At 31.9% G+C, this 17391-nt stretch overlaps 1 protein-coding gene across 1 annotated transcript in view; it reads left to right on the forward strand.

Annotated features, from left to right (window-relative positions):
• LOC144973905 (tuberin-like) overlaps positions 1-17391 on the forward strand; it is a 111627-nt gene that overhangs the window by 82422 nt on the left and 11814 nt on the right. The window contains exons 31-39 of the mRNA XM_078916791.1: positions 1885-1988; positions 2612-2661; positions 2995-3799; positions 4544-4815; positions 5322-5408; positions 6045-6225; positions 8916-9055; positions 12363-12441; positions 14623-14649. Coding sequence (XP_078772917.1) covers positions 1885-1988; positions 2612-2661; positions 2995-3799; positions 4544-4815; positions 5322-5408; positions 6045-6225; positions 8916-9055; positions 12363-12441; positions 14623-14649 — 1745 coding nt within the window. The remainder of the gene's footprint in view (positions 1-1884; positions 1989-2611; positions 2662-2994; positions 3800-4543; positions 4816-5321; positions 5409-6044; positions 6226-8915; positions 9056-12362; positions 12442-14622; positions 14650-17391) is intronic.

The following is a 17391-nucleotide window of genomic DNA, read 5'->3' on the forward strand; positions in this document are numbered from 1 at the left end:
GAGCCACGCTCTCACCTGCCAGGCGGAGTTGTCGTACCAATAAGGTCGCAGGTTCAAACCCCACCACCGCCGCGAAAAATTTTTATTCTCTATTGTCTTCTGGCACTTTTCTATTCACTTCATATCTTGTTGTTACCAACATAAGTGCCTGCTCCACTCACTTTTCTGAATTAAAAATTCACCCCATACACCGGAGCATACTCAATGTCTCAATCGTTTCTATGTTATATGTTTGTGTTGAGAATATTGGCTATTAAGCTTAACTGCTGGTCAAAATTATTCGCGATGGTGGTGTACGAACGAATCGGCGGTCTCAAGAAGTGGGTGAGAGAGGGATCTAGTAATGACTTTGGGTTTGAAACGAATATTTTTGTGTTCGTGGATAGCTCACACGGTAGAGCCACGCTCTCACCTGCCAGGCGGAGTTGTCGTACCAATAAGGTCGCAGGTTCAAACCCCACCACCGCCGCGAAAATTTTTTATTCTCTATTGTCTTCTGGCACTTTTCTATTCACTTCATATCTTGTTCCTCTCTTCTGTTGTGATCTTTGTATTTTAAGGGTAATTAAAACTATAAAGTCTGTCTGTCTGTGTTTTGATTATTGGGAAAACTGAGGTCACAACATAGAAAATCCCAATGTTGTCAAAGGGATTTGGACCCAGAACCTTACCCAAAGGTGAGTGATTTTTCATCAAGAGATGAAGTAAGTAGAAAAGTGCCAGAGGACAATAGAGAAAAAAAAAATTTTTCGCGGCGGTGGTGGAGCTTGAACGGGCGACCTAATTGGTACGACAACTCCGCCTGGCCGGTGAGAGCATGACTCTACCGTATGAGCTATCCACGAACACAAAAATATTTGTATCAAACTCAGGTCATTCTTAGAGCTCTCTCTCACCAACTTCTGGAGACCGCGGGTTCACCACACAACCATCGCGAAGTTACCTGGCCAGCAGTTAAGCTTAATAGCCAATATTCTCAACACAAACATATAACATAGAAACGATTGAGACATTGAGTATGCTCCGGTATATGGGGTGAATTTTTAATTCAGAAAAGTGAGTGGAGCAGGCACTTATGTTGGTAACAACAAGAGATGAAGTGAGTAGAAAAGTGCCAGAGGACAATAGAGAATAACATTTTTTCATCATACCATCGGCTCGTCCAGATGAAAGCAGATGACTGACTAAAACTATTGTTAAAAATAATGATGATGATGCTGATTTGTGAAGCGCTTTTCCACAATTTGACCCTGCTTGGGGCATTTTACATTACTTCTTTTATTCTCCCATCAAATCACATAAATCAAATTGGTTTTTTGTGTAACGGAATTCATCTAATAGGTGCCCTCTTTTGCTAGCACCCTTACACTCTCTGTTAATACACCTAGTCAAGTGGGATAATATCTGTAAAATGTCTCAATCAAGTAATCGCTTGCTTCCATTTGGATAGAATACAAGTCTATGAAACAACAAGGTAGATGCAAGTCTATTGCAAAGTATTTTCTGCCAAATCTAACAGACCTAGCTGACAGTTACTGCTTGGTGGAGAGAAATAATCTTGACTACATGTGAGTCCAACATCAGTCTCTTTACATGTGAGATGAGCTTCTGGGACCCCCCTCATTGTATGGTAGATCTCAAAAAATGAACTTTGTGATTTATAAGTATATTCTGTAGGTAGCAAGCAATTATTATTGTCCATTTTATGGTACAAAAACAGATGTAGACTCAAATTCCATGGGAGCCTCATGGAATTGCTGAATGATCACGAGAGAGAGTTTGAGTAATGGTGTTGCTTGATGAATACAATAGTAAGGTCAGTACTGAAATGACTGTAGAAGTATAAAATATTTCATCTCTTTTTTTTTTTACTTTTACTGTCAGAACTCCAGATTCAGAGAGTCTTGGAAAGATTGATAGTGGAAGTCTCTGTGAAGAGGAATATGAAACGTTACATTCCCAACACTTCTCTGAAGCAGAGAAGAATTGTAAGTGAAAATGACATACATGTGTTGTACAGTAATGATTTTATTTATTTACCCTCTCATTGTTTACGATAGTGTGCTCTTGAAAAACACTGCCAGGCAGGGTGCTTATTTTATTAGACACTAAAATAGATGACAAAATGGAGTATTTATCACCTTTACAGAGTACTGCATTTTACACTTACTTTGGATTATGGATTGACATAACGTACACACAAACACACACACATTTTCTATGAAATTGATTATAATATTGTGCGGCTATGGGGTCTTGTGGTATGACAATCGCTTTCGGGTGTAGAATGAATACCTGGCCATTGTCTCTGTCGGAAAAAAATGTAATATCACCTAACAGGCTTCATGTCTTGTTCTATATGTCATCTGTTGCTGTTGGTCAGGAACCCCTTGTAAAGCTCTTTGAGCACATTACATGGATATTGCGCTATATAAAAATATATATTTTGTATATTTTTATAATACTTACAAAGTTTCTTTATGTGATAAAAGCTTACAATGCAGGAATTTCTTCAATACAAGGAATTACTACTTTCCGTACTTACTTTATATAATTTATCCTACTTTGAATTTTTTTAAATTTTGAGATAATTTTGAACCTTATTTTTCAGTGTTCCAAGAGGATGAAGAGCCAAGCTCAATTTCACTTAATACTAATGTTGTGAGTTTTCACATTATTTACGTAATGAGATATGCTAAAATCTGTGATTTAATAATGTATGTGTGCTTAAAGATTTATTATATCTTTATATCTGTTCTTTATATCCTTTGTAATTTTTCAAATTGATTTAGTATACTTTTCACAAAGCAAAATTAATTTTTACTGCTCTCACATGCTTTAATAAAGAATTTATCCTCTTATTCTGCAACAATAAGCCCCTATTGTTAAAGTATTTTTTTTACTGCAAATCATGCTAAAAATATCGACTTAAACATGATTGTAAACTCAAGACTAACATTACATGTTTCACTTACAATGACGAATTATCTACAGGTGACATCACCACAGCAAGTCCCAGCAGCATCAGCAGATACATCTGCATCATCTGGAAATCAGGATCTGGTTCACTCTCCCTCATCTCTACGTAGAATCAGCTCCTCTCCCTCTCTGACTTACGGCATTCCTCTTCTTGAATCAGAAGTCCTCAATATGAAAAATCAAGGGGACAAATCACTCAGCCCAGAACAGACCGTAGTGAAAAGGATAGAAGTCACAAGCTGTAAATCATCTCCAAGCAAAGCTGATGACTTCTCCAAGACTGGAGACAGAGTTGGGTGTGTCAGAAATGAAGGATTTGAAACCAAGAACATTGGACAACTCACTTTGCCAAAGCAATGTAGCAGCCAATTTGCAAAGAAAGTGAGTCAGAGCGAAGATGATTCTAAATCAACAACCAGTTTTTCACTTTCCACCTCCACGTCAAACATTTTGGAAGATGTGTTCGACTCTAGTCATGACAGTATGCCCTCAACTACAAATAGTGCTGTGGGTGGTTGTGGTGATGTTCTCCTAGCTGCCACTGCTGAAAACACAACAACCACTGCCTCTACAATGACAGCTGGGGTAGCCATGACTTCCAGTTTTAATTACTCTGAATCCTCAGTAGCCTGTAAACCAGAAAAAGTCAAAACACCTTCAAACAGATCGGAAAAAATTGAGACAAAGACCCAAACTACCCAAATGTCCCCAGGAAAAGGGAAAAAACCTGTGGCGACAAGAAGTCTTTCAATGGATTTGCCTGGTCAAAGCAGACCACACAAGTTAAAGTTGACATCATCAGCAGAAAAGAAGATTCCACGTAAGTAGCTTGATGTGTCAGGAGATAAGACTTACTTGGATTACTTAGTACTTTCTGCTAACAAGGTTGTCTGACTTTGAAACTTTGGCTGTTTCCATCATCCCTGAAGTGAGAGCTTACCATGCTGTCTTCTTTTATGTGTACTATATATAAACTTAAGCAGCAAAAGGAAATATTCCTAAAGGATAGATATGATCCATTACCTTATTATGCTGATATGTGTTTTGTTGGTGTGAACAGGTGCTGACAATTGAATTGAAATTCTGGTTATAAAATTTGAGTCGAATTAAGCAAGCTTCTACAGGTTGGGGTCCTATTTGACTTCAAAACTATCATGATATATCACTAATTTTATCAAAAGGTTAGCAAAAATAATACATTTGGGCCTTAGCAATTCAGACCTCATTCAAGTTGAAGTAAGGGACAATTTTTATATCATAGTGCAAGACCCGAAGGCCTAGAACACATTTAATTTGGTAACTGGTTTTGATAAGTTAATAAGTAAGTTGAAGTCAAGAGTTGCATTGCTGTTACTACTCTCTTAGTAAAAAAATAATAAGATACGTATGGTTAGAATTTCAAATCAAACAAAGCTTGTGGAGGATCAATATGCCTCTATTGATGATATGAAATGCGTAAAAAAAACAAAAAAAACAGAAACAAATTATTGTTTTAGCATTTTTGTTTCACATTGATATAAAATCAGATTAAGACCATAGGACACACATGATTATTTTGTTTCAGAATCAATCGATGTCCCAGACGACAGCAGTTCATCTTGGCGTGATGAAGTCCCTGAACTACGAAAGATGAAGCGACGAGGCCACACCATCTCAGTGATGAGTCCTGCCCATGAAGGCAGCATGGGAGATGAGCCAGATGGCAACCATTACAAAAACACCTCTGGGAAGGATGGGAAGGGAGGGCTGAATCCTAGCTTTGTGTTCTTACAACTTTACCATTGCCACCCACTCATACAGAGTCAGGAAGTCCCTATTCGTGTACCAAATACTGGGGTCAGTCTTAAGATTTATGGAAATACAATTATTGATAGTATGTTCAAGGTTCATCAGTTATGGCTGGCAAAGCATGTTTGAGCAAGGGATTATAGTGATTAGCATTTTTGCTGCAATGCCTATATTATATTTGTGTACGTTCCTCAGGTGGATGAGTGTATATATGTTTGTCATTTTGTCCATTTTATACTACAAATTTTACGTCTTCAAAAACAATTATTTAAAAGAATAATGCAATGCAATATAAAAAAGGTATTTTCAGTTGACCTACTAATAAATCTGAGTTTGTAATTGAACAACACTACGTCTATTATGAATATCATTTAAATCTGTCCTTCCTCCCATTATGATTTATCCTTTTTAAAATTGTTTTTCCTCGGTTCTTTCTAATAATAGAATTGCTCTTACAGTCATGAAACAAAATATGGCTCCTCAAATCACCCATTGCTGAGTTCAGTTCAGTTCCAACTCTGTTTTTTTTTCTTTTTCATTTATGTCCAAAATAGGAATTTCAGCGAACAGTGGAGAGATTGGATCACATCTATCCTTATGAAACTCACAAGATTGGAGTTTTGTACATGGGCAAAGGACAGGTAAGTAGAATACCATGACTTTGTTTTTATTTTCTTTTAATATTCAAACTGACACTGAATTTCTTACAAATCATAATGTCTCCCATTATTAGTCATTACTGCAGACCATTTTTACTAAGTAAAAAATAATAGATGCTGACTCAATTTAAGTCTGAGTTTGGAACATTGTTATGGCTTTCTTTATGGAAATAAAGTATGAGTTTGGAACATTGTTATGGCTTTCTTTATGGAAATAAAGTATGAGTTTGGAACATTGTTATGGCTTTCTTTATGGAAATAAAGTATGAGTTTGGAACATTGTTATGGCTTTCTTTATGGAAATAAAGTATGAGTTTGGAACATTGTTATGGCTTTCTTTATGGAAATAAAGTATGAGTTTGGAACATTGTTATGGCTTTCTTTATGAAAATAGTAAACTATGATAAAACAGTGAAGTGAGATATAATGTAAGAATGGTGTTGGAGCAGTTGTTTAACAAATTCGGACAATTTGTACTTAAGGGAATAGAAGTTTGCTGCTTTTGCGAATGATATTGCAATGTAAAATTCTTTTAGAATTATTTTGAAATTTCAGGGAAATGAGAGGTACAAAACTGTTTTAATGATTTTTTAAACTCTTCCATCATCAACTAAACAGAAAAGCGAGGAGAAAACCCTCCTAAGCAACGAATATGGATCTCCTCGTTACACTCAGTTCATTCAAGACTTGGGACAGATGATTTCAATTGAGGAAGCAGAGAAAGAGAAATTATATTTGGGAGGTTTGACGAGTGAGGATGGCAAGTTTACTGTAGCTTGGAATGATGAATCATTGAGGGGTGAGAGACATTATTCTTTTAGTAAATACCAGCCTATCTGAAGCTGTGCACAGTATAAGCACTGAACAGAATAAATGATAAAAGTTATTTTGATAAAGACCACAACAAATATAGTCTTGGCTCCAACTTTTCTTCATTTGAAGAAAATTTGAGCTCCAAAAAGTTTTTTAGTTATAGGATTGATACACGCAGCCGAAGAATACCCCAGGATATTTCAAGAGAATTTTTGTTGGTGATCAGCTGGCACTTTTGCCATTTTTGTTTTGTCAATTAATCAAAATGAGTTAGAATTTTTTAAAATTCAAAATCATTACATTGATGGGTCAATTTAAAATGAAAGTTCAAATAAACTTGGAATTTATTAAAACTTAAGTGGGACAAAGTGCTTGAGGTTCACAGAGAGCCCAACTTCTCTTGATTGCCCTATTTTTTTTTCTAACTAGGAATTGAACTTAGTCTATTTTCCTGTTAGTTTGTTGCTTTTTCAATTGAGCAAGTGAAAAGTAGGAAGGAAATAGGAAGCACTGTTTCGACTCGACTGCTGCTTGATAAGATAAATGAACTTTGGAAAATGCTTGAATGTAATGAAGGCAATGCTGGTAATTATTTTAATAAAATGAATGCATTCTCTGACTGAGCATGAGAAATATGAATACAGTTCTGAAATCTAAGGGGTGTGATAGTTTAATCAGTAGATCACTTTACTTACATGCGAATGGTTTTGGTTTGAAACGGCTTCACCATTTAGCGTCCATGCACAAGACAATTGACACTTCAGTGATGAAACAGTCCATCATTTATTCTTAAGTGATAACAATAAATAGGGATGAGCCATTGAGTTAGGGATGGGTACATCGTCCACTTGTGATGACATTGACTTGGTACTGGAAGTGGGGGAAGGGAAGGAAGGGCTTAGACTTTCATCATGCTTGGTCATAATCATAGCAATCTAGAAGGCTAAGGTCATAATCAATCATCGATGCAGATAGTCATTTTGATAACCACAGTTATGTACAGAGGTATTAATGGGGCCTACAATATGTGGTATGATGACAAGATTGCACCTTTTTATGTCACGCATGTGTTTGTTGACAACCAGTGCAAAGCATTATGTATAAATTTAGAAACTCAGAGAAAAAAGTTATATTTACTGTTATATGATTATTGGACATATACTTAGCAAAAAATAATCTGAATCTGCATATTAGCACGATTCGGCTATAAGCATGCTCTGCTTGATTCTGGAGGACGGGGCTCATAAACGGAAACCACTGTATTATTATTATTACTATTCTTCTTCTTCTTCTTCTTCTTCTTCTTCTTCTTCTTCTTCTTCTTCTTCTTCTTCTTCTTCTTCTTCTTCTTCTTCTTCTTCTTCTTCTTCTTCTTCTTCTTCTTCTTCTTCTTCTATTGTTTTTTAAAACATTTTCATCATCAATCTTGCTTGTACTCTTGAGCACGTTGCCAGTCAGCTGTCTCTACGAATCACGATCCTCTGCATTGCGCATGAAATCTGTGTTGCTTTTAAAATTACTTTTGGCCATTCTTAGGTTATTTAGATATGTCATTCTTTGTCTTCCTCTAGCTCTCTACCCTTCGATCATCCCATATGTTACCAACTTTTCTATTCTGTCCCTTCTCCACACATGTCCCAGAAACCGTAACTGCCCCTTTCTGATGGTATCAATCAACATTCTTCCGTTTCCCACCTTCTCCAACACTTCCTCGTTCATATACTTGTCTGTCCGTGATAGCCTCTACATTCTTCTATACAGCCACATCTCAAATGCTCTACCTCCTAGCACATTCTTTGTCAAGCGTCCACTTTTCACAACCGTATAAAAGGGTACTTATAACATATATTTCCACTACTTTCATTCTGGTCTTCAATTTAAGGTTGTTGTTTGACACAACTGGTCGCATTTCATGGAACACGTTTTTAGCTATTGCTATTCTTTGTTTTATATCCTCTATGTCATGTGCGTCACGGGTAATGATAGTGCCTAAATATTTAAATTTCTTTACTCGTTTGATGGTCTCTCCTTTGCTTTACAAGTGGAAGGTCGTGTTGTTGTCATTCTTTGAGACCACCATGCATTCGGTTTTCTTAACATTTAGTTTCAGGCCCATCTTTTCACTTTTACTCATCAGTATATCTAAAATTTTCTGCACGTTTTCTGAAGAGTATACCATCAGAGTACCATCATCTACGTAGCTTATGCTAATTATATTCTGCCCTCCAACAACGACACCTTTCATATCTTCAATTTCTTTGAATATTATTTCACTATATATGTTAAAAAGGTTTGGTGATAAGATGCAACCTTGTCTTACTCCCTTCTCAATGTTAAAGAAGTCCAATGTTTCATTATCAAGTTTGACACACACTGTTTTATTCCAGTATAAGTTTTTCACAAGTCGAAGGTCTTTACTGTCTACGCCGATCTTTTCTAAGATTTTGAAGAGCGTTATGTGTTGTACTGAATCAAAAGCTTTGGAATAATCAATGAAGCCTAGATAAAGTGATTCTGTTTTTTCGATTGACCATTGCAGTATTGTTTTCAATGAAAAATTGCATTTACTGTCCCCTTTTCTCTGGAGAGATCTTTTAACATTTTAATGGACATGTATTTCTACCAACCTGTAATGTAGTATTATTTATGCTCTATTTGTTATGATTTCCTCTTCAGTGGTGTTTCACGTTGCTACATTGATGCGGAGCCGACCAAGTGATGTCAATTGTAACTACAAGAAGAGTCACATTGGCAACGATTTTGTGTCCATTGTCTACAATGACAGTTCTGAGCAGTATAAAATTGGAACCATTTCAGTAAGTAAAAGTTTGTAAGTAGTTACCACTTGTAAAAGGTCATAGCACTGAAAGTTCACTGTGTGTGTCCATAATGATATAGTTAAATACTTGGTTAAGAAAAAAAGTGTTATTCTTGTACATCTCGACCTCAGTGCGGCCTTTGATACCATTTATCAACATATTCTACTATTCAGATTAAAAAGTGTTTTTGGCATTGATGGAGCAGTTTTAAATTGGTTTTATTCTTATCTGAGTGGTAGGGGGCAGTTTGTTAGCATAATCACAAACATGTCTCTGATACTGTTCCTTATCTTTTAGCATTCGACAAGGATCAGTCTTAGGGCCTCTTATTCATAATGCAAACTGCACCTCTCAAGGATGTCATTAGCTCTTTTTCTGCTGGCTTTCATTTTTACGCTGATGATAAACAACTTTATTGACTCCTGTAATAAGCACAAAGTTATTCGAAAGTTGGAGTCTTGTATCATTGCCATTAAAGACTGGATGACAATTAACAAATTAAAATTAAACAATGACAAAACCGAAATATTGTTAGAAAACAGCTGTTCCAAAAATGTAATATCGTCTACTTATATTAATATTGTAGATTGTAAAATAAGGATATCTAGAAACAGTGTCCGAAATCTTGGTGTTTATTTTGACAGTAAAATTACTATGCAAACTCATTTTTCTAAAATTATTCAAAAATGTAATTTTTGTTTAAAAAGAATCTCCAGCATAATATCCATGCTGGATATTGATATAACGAAATTATTAGTATCTTCTCTAATACTTAGTAGAAAATATTATTGTCTAGTTGCCCCAAGTATTCTATCGATAGACTACAGAAGATATAAAATAAGGCAGCCAGACTTACTACTCTTAAAAACTCAAGAGAGCACATTACTTTTACTCAACACAACCTTCACTGTCACCCTGTTCACTACTGAATAGAGTACAAAATTCTTTTATACGCCTATAAATGTTTTACTAATTTAGGTCCTTCTTACTTACAAGTTCTTTTTGAAGTCTATACACCTCATCGTATCTTAAGATCATCAGAACATTTTTTAATAAAAGAAATATACTGTATTAATAATTTTCACCAAAAAGCTTTTAACTATACAGATCCACATATGTGGAACTCTCTCAGTTTTAGAACAAAATCTGCTCCTAGTGTTCTAAACATTTAAGAAGCACCTTTAGTCTGAATTATTTTACAGGGCACTTTATGATTTTTTGATTTTTTAAAAAAATATACATATGTGTGGGCCTATTTTTGTATATATATGTATGTTTGTGTGTGTGTGTGTAAGTGTGTGGGTGGTTGCTATTTATTTATTATTATTATTATTATATTATTATTATTATTATTATTATTATTATTATTATTATTATGCTATTATTATTATATTCATTATTATTATTATTATTATTATTATTATTATTATTATTATTATTATTATTTATTATTATTATTATTATTATTATTATTATTATTATATTATATATATTATATTATATATAATAATAATAATAATAATAATAATAATAATAAATAATAATAATAATAATAATAATAATAATAATGATAATACAATAGTAATGATAGCAATAATAATAATAATAATAGTATTATTATTATTATTATTATTATTATTATTATTATTATTATTATTATTATTATTATTATTATTATTATTTTTATTATTATTATTATTGTTATTATTATATTTAAAATAAAAATAATAATCCAATTTATCCACTATAGCCCATAGCAACCATTGCATATGCACCTTTTATTAGGTAAAATAAGATACAATTTATGAATATTAAAGATGGGTTTCTTTTACTATAATCATAAAGTATTCTGTTCGTCTTGGAAAACGCTTTTTGAATTTTGAAAATCCATTTATGAACTTAGATTTTTTTTGTTAACTAATTGATATATGAAAAAGATCCAACTTTGACATCATGTTACTTAAAACCAATAGAATTTCTCATTTTTGCGAAACATATTTCTTAAAACATAGTGAATAAAAGATACAATTGGAATGACATGCAAGGTCTACAGTCAGTCGAATTTTGAAAAGAATGTGGGAAATAGCATGTTCCTAGTGTTAAATAAATATAATGATCCTACAAAATGACATGTAATTTACATTAACATCAACAGGTGGAGATAAGTCCAAGGAAGAGGTCCAATTTTTTAACAGCAATTTTTAAAATGGAGGTTGAATGTAGTTTCAAAAACTGCAAAAAATTCAGAAACTGTAATCCTATTGACATTTACCTCTGATTCGATTATAGAACTCTGGCTCATTCCCAACAGAATCTCAGATTGAGGCAGAGGGTAACATTTTGGCTCTAATAGGAAAACACTCACAAGTTAACCATGATTCATAATTGTGGTTAAAACTGTTTTGTACTTAAATTTTTTATCTTTTTATATATATAGTCGTTTTCAAAATATTTTTTGAAGAATTTTGAATTTAATGAACTTTAAAAATAATACTTCTTTCATTATTGTTGCGAACCATTTGAATCATTTTTAATGTTGAGTTCAAACAGTCCATAGTAAGCCTTTAACAATGAGACTCAATTTCTCTCAAATCCTAATTTCTTTCATTATTTAGATTGTTATAGCTACAGGAAATAATGCAAAACCTGTAGACAATGGGTTTAACCACCTGCTAAAATGAGAATAACGGGTATTTTCTCTGATCTGATGTCCTATTATTATGATCCGGTTTTTAAGGAAATATTGTTATCATTGACTTTTTTTTTGTTTCTTATCTTATTTTACTAAAGACTTAATATAGGAATTATCCTTTAAATGCCATATACAATAGTTTATAATTACAGAATCTCATATAGCTTGCATTGTATCATTCACAGACAGTTTTACACAACTTTGAATGTAAGAAAAATATATCATACGGCAATGTAAAATCAAAAAAATACTATCATAGAAAACTGGTAATTGAAAATTGGTTATGATCGAATGAATCCTAAATGTACAAATGAAATATTAATGACAAAAATAATCATGAAAGCAACAACGATAATAATCATACATAAGTCTCTGATAAATTATCATGATTTAACATTGTTTCAGATGTCATGCATTTTACTTGTCAACATTTACAAACCAGTATACAAAAGTTTAATAGTTTTGTTTGCTTTTTTTTTTTGTTTGTTTGTTTGTTTTTTTTGTTTTTTTTTTATTGTTTGTTTTTGTTTCTTGTTTGTTTTTGTTTTTTGTTGTTTTTTTTTCAGTTAATTTTTAATTCATAATGTTGATTTTTTTTAAAATGTTTTCCAGGGCCAATTTAACTTTGTGAGTATTGTGATCCGTCCATTGGATCATGGAAGCAATGCAGTCTACCTCATCACTAAAGAAGGTAACCATTGTTTGTATGAATAATTTCATAAACATTCATTCTGGGTTTTTTAGGTTTTTATTTACATTATAGGATCATATTCTTGAAACTGGGATTTAGAAGAAAAAAATATGAGTACATATGTTGGGGAAAGTTTCAAAATATTTTCACTTACTTTTTTAAATTGTTCAAAAGGTAAATTCTCATTTCATCAACTACCGTGTATGGAAATAATTTACAAAATTATATGGCAGATTCTTGTCTTTTCCAGTTTTATACAGCATATGAGAAGATTGCTCGCATGCCTAGTTTTTGAAAACTTAATTTGATTTAGCGGTTATTCTGAACATCAGAAGCACAATTTAAATTGTATGAAAGTTGGTTGGATTTTCATTTTGTTCTCATCATTCTTGTTTAATAAAAGGAAAAATATAATAATATAATAACATAATACAAATGATTTACTTTCAAAATGATTCAGTGTGAAGTTTATTAGGGATTTTGTAATTTTTGACTTTTGCATGCTGTCTTTTTTTTTTTTTAACTATTTATTTATTTGTTCATTTTTTCTTTCTTTTTTTTTGTTGTTGTTGTTGTTGTAGATAAATGCTTATTTTTTACGTTCAAAATCTTATTGCCTTTTATTACTGTTTTGTTAGAATATGATATTGGATTTCTCAAATCGTGATTTGCTTAAAGATAAATTTTCACAGTTTTTTTTTAAATTGAAAAATTCCATACTTGATAAGGCTATTTATATCAGTTCTGGTGTAATTAGAAAATATGCGAGTATTGTGTGACCATACTTGAACCCATGAGTTTTTCGATCCAAAAGATTAATTGGCTGTTATACCTCCCTTGTTTTGAGTCAAACCAGTGTTTCCCTCAATTCCATTTATTTATGCATGCATGTATTTATTTTTTTATTTATTTATTATTTATTTATGCCTTTATATAATATGGTTTTTTTGTTTTGTTTTCAAATTTTATCTCATGTTAAGATAAATTTAGAGAAAGATTTAAATAATTCTTTACTTTACTTTTGAACATTGACAAAACACTTTTATCAGTTAGTCAAAAAAATGTTTACGTCACATTTCGATAAATGGATAACACACAAATTTTCAGCCTTTGAAGTCTCAAGTTTTGAGACTTTTTTCATCCGTTTTAATATAGTGATATATGAACTACAAGTTTGTCAAAGTGGTGGGGAAAAGCATTTTTTAAGTGGAGAACTGTGGAGGCCGGATTACTTTATTCATGGGTTTGTTTTGTTTTTTGTTTTTTTGTTTTTTTTTGTTTTGTTTTTTTGTTGCTTTTACTGTAAAGATGCCATTTTTTCTTGACCATAACAAACAAGTTACAGGTCTTTGAGCCACCCCCCTCTTCCCTTCCCCTCTAAAAAAAAAACTCAACCCAGATATATCTAAAAATAAAATTCTTTTCTACTCTTTTCTTAGCTCATGGCACAATTCATATTTTATATAAAACCAAGTACCTCTCATAAGAACTCAATCCGAACACTATGACCCGACTTCATTACCAGGGATCATGTTTTCGCTTTGTCTATTCCTTGAGAATATACTGATTTTTCTTTTATCCTCCTTTCCCAATGGAGCTAGCATATGAAATGAACCTTTTTTATAGTTTAACCATTTGAACCATTTTGTCTATTGGCAAACTTTTTCTCAACATTTTCCATTAAAATTTTAAGCATTTGATTTCAAAAGCTTGGTCTCAAAATAATTTCTTAAAATTTTGGATTTAAATATTATCAGTTTGACGCTGAGAGATGACTTCAGTTATCTCAGTATTTTCTTTAGCCAGAGATTATCACGATCAACAATTATCATAAAGCTGTAAGATCTTAAGCACCTTATTTAATATCTGCTTTTTGCCATGATGAATGAGTGGCAAATTGGGGAGCAGACACTGATGTAAAATAAAGATCTGAGAAAGTATGTATGAGTGGAGGAAGACTGATTTTTTTTTTTTTGGATATGTTTTTTCTTCCTCGCGAAGTCCCAGATTTGATTGAGAGTTTTGCCTAGATGAGGGTCATTGAAATCAATCGATATTTGAAGGACGAGTTTTCTGGCCAATTATTTTAAATGCGAGTTTTTCTAGAGTAAGGCAGTTAACTGTTTAAAACAACTTGACATTTTTACATGGATGCCTGTACCTTGTTTATTTGTCTTCTAGTGGAGAGGACACATCACATTTCATCAGGTGAGATAAACGCTGATCCTGACAACCATATCATATCTTTTCTTTCCGTTTTTTTTATTCTCTCTAGATCATTAATTCTTAAAACCCCCCTTTTTATACCATACTAATATATCACTTGTTTTTATCATGTTTTATAAATATGCACATTTTATTCTTTGGGTTCCTCATTTTTGACGTTTCTTGCTCCCTTTCAATATTTTTAACTCTCCTAATCAAATCATAAATTTGTAACATCAGACTAATCTTTTCATATAAATTTAGCCTTCTGTATTATGCCTATTAATCTACAAAGCGCTATTTTATCTTAGGAACGCCCCCTATCAATAAGCTTAATTACTTTTTGCCATTACTATCAACGAAAAATAAAAAAAAGGAATGTCTGCTTTAGGGGTAGGAACAAATAATTAGGGAGTTTTACTCACAAATGTAATGCTTGTTAGTGAGGCTATAGTTTACAATTGCTCACCTCTTGAATAAAGAAAAATAAACAAGTTGGTAAATATTAACATTTACGTATTGCAATATAAATGGATTTACAATGCTCAATGCACTTCAAGATGCTTCATTTATAACCCCATCTGGCTAATGGAACAAATTTCCATTCATACAGAATAATTTATATGTAAACCTTCATTTTGTGCTAATAATCTAACAATATCCATCACTGCCTGTAGTCAGGTACTCATTCACACTGAGTCTGGGAATGTGTGTATCCAAGGTCATAATTCTGGGACCAGAGATTATGATCATTCTCATCCACCCAGTCACTGACCATGCTTAAAATTGCTTGAATTTGCTGCAAGATGAGACACTGTACTGCTTGTTACCAATGCCAGATGGTACATGTTACACCTTAGGTAAATGTAACAGTAGACAAATGTCAATTCTAAAATAAAATTGATATTTACCGAAGACCTTAAATCATCACAACAGGATAATAATGTGTGCTTGGAGGGTACAAAGCTGATGCTAACATTTACAGATCTTGACTCATAATATAATATAAGCTCACCGCTTGACAGCATTTTTGAAACTGCATTGTGGAATTTATAACAATAATATAGTATATGGTACCCTTTCAATCAAGTGAATGATAACTTCAGGATGTAAGTTTTATTGGAAATAGGTCCAAAATTTTCATAATGCAATTGTGCTTTTTTGTAATAAGTATTTAAAAGTTAAAAGATTTATCTAATGCTGTCATGTATATATTCTTATTTATAATGATCCCCCTTCAAACAATCTTGTTCTATATTTTATTAATTCAAAACTTATGTATTTAATTAGTCTTTGATAGTCCATTCGGTTTTAAATTGCTAACGCATGCAAAATTGGAGGGGTAATTTTTGTGGGTTTTTTTAACGGGAGCATGGATTGGAAAGAAAACGATTTAAATTATTTGCTTTTTCGATTATTTTTGGGAAATGGTGTTTTGTTTGTGTTTTAATAATATTAGCAATTTCATAGCTTTATTTTCAGATGAAATGAAGTTAGGAATATATTACAAAATGGTAATTTTTCATTTTTTAGTAACCAAGATCAAATTGTAAGGGCTACCAATATATATACAGTCCAAAGTTCGAACTGCTGAGATCAAGCGTGCGGTACCGGGAAGCTAAATGTCACACCAGCAGGCATAAGAACACATTCATCCCCAAAGAAATCAACAAAATGTCGAGTAGAGATAAAATAACTGTCTGAACAATGGTGACTGGAATTAGAAGGAATAGATAGATGGATAGACAGAAGGAGAGAGAGAAAGAGAGAGAGATTATTATTATTATCATTCTTCTTCTTCTTCTTCTTCTTCTTCTTCTTCTTCTTCTTCTTCTTCTTATTATTATTATTATTATTTATTATTATTATTATTATGATTATTGATTATTATTATTATTATTATTATTATTATTATTATTATTATTATTATTATTGTTGTTGTTATTATTTTTATTATTGTTATTTTTTTTTTATTATTATTATTATTATTATTATTATTATTATTATTATTATTATTATTATTATTATTATTATTATTATTATTATTATTTTATTATTATCATCATTACTATCGGTGTTATTATCATCGTTATTACTACTACAATAATTGCCTGTTTGGACAATAAAGATTATTATTATTATTATTATTATTATTATTATTATTATTATTATTATTATTATTATTATTATTATTATTATTATTATTAGTATTATTATTATTATATTATTATTATTATTATTATTATTATTATTATTATTATTATTATTATTATTATTATTATTATATGTGTGTGATTGTGTATGTGTGTGTAAATTGAGATCTAAATAAATGCATTAACAAGCCTATTTTAAAAGGCTGAAGCATATGTTACTCATCATTCCAAAGGCTTTGCAATCTCTTATCTCATTAAAGCAATTTAGAGTTTTGTTGAAAGACATTACAATTAAGGTTTTTTGTATTATTACTCAGTAAGCAATTTTGATAGCTTAACCAGGGAAAGAATTCGCTCATACAAGTTTCACCATTGGATAGAAAATTTATTTAAGTTTTATTTTAAATCTGAAGCTAGCATCATGAGGGTTTATTTTTGTAATCATGCAAATTTTAAAGTATGGCAAATTTCATGTTGCATGCACGTTTATGCTGAAAACAGAAATCTATATGTGTGTCAACCATGGGTTTATGAATACTTTATTGAACATAACTTCCAAATATAATTATCTTACACAGCTTGTGATAAAGTC

Source organism: Berghia stephanieae, chromosome 5 (assembly GCF_034508935.2).
Source record: "Berghia stephanieae isolate SIO BIC M18660-M18661 chromosome 5, UCSD_Bste_1.3, whole genome shotgun sequence".
Lineage (NCBI taxonomy): Eukaryota > Metazoa > Mollusca > Gastropoda > Nudibranchia > Aeolidiidae > Berghia > Berghia stephanieae.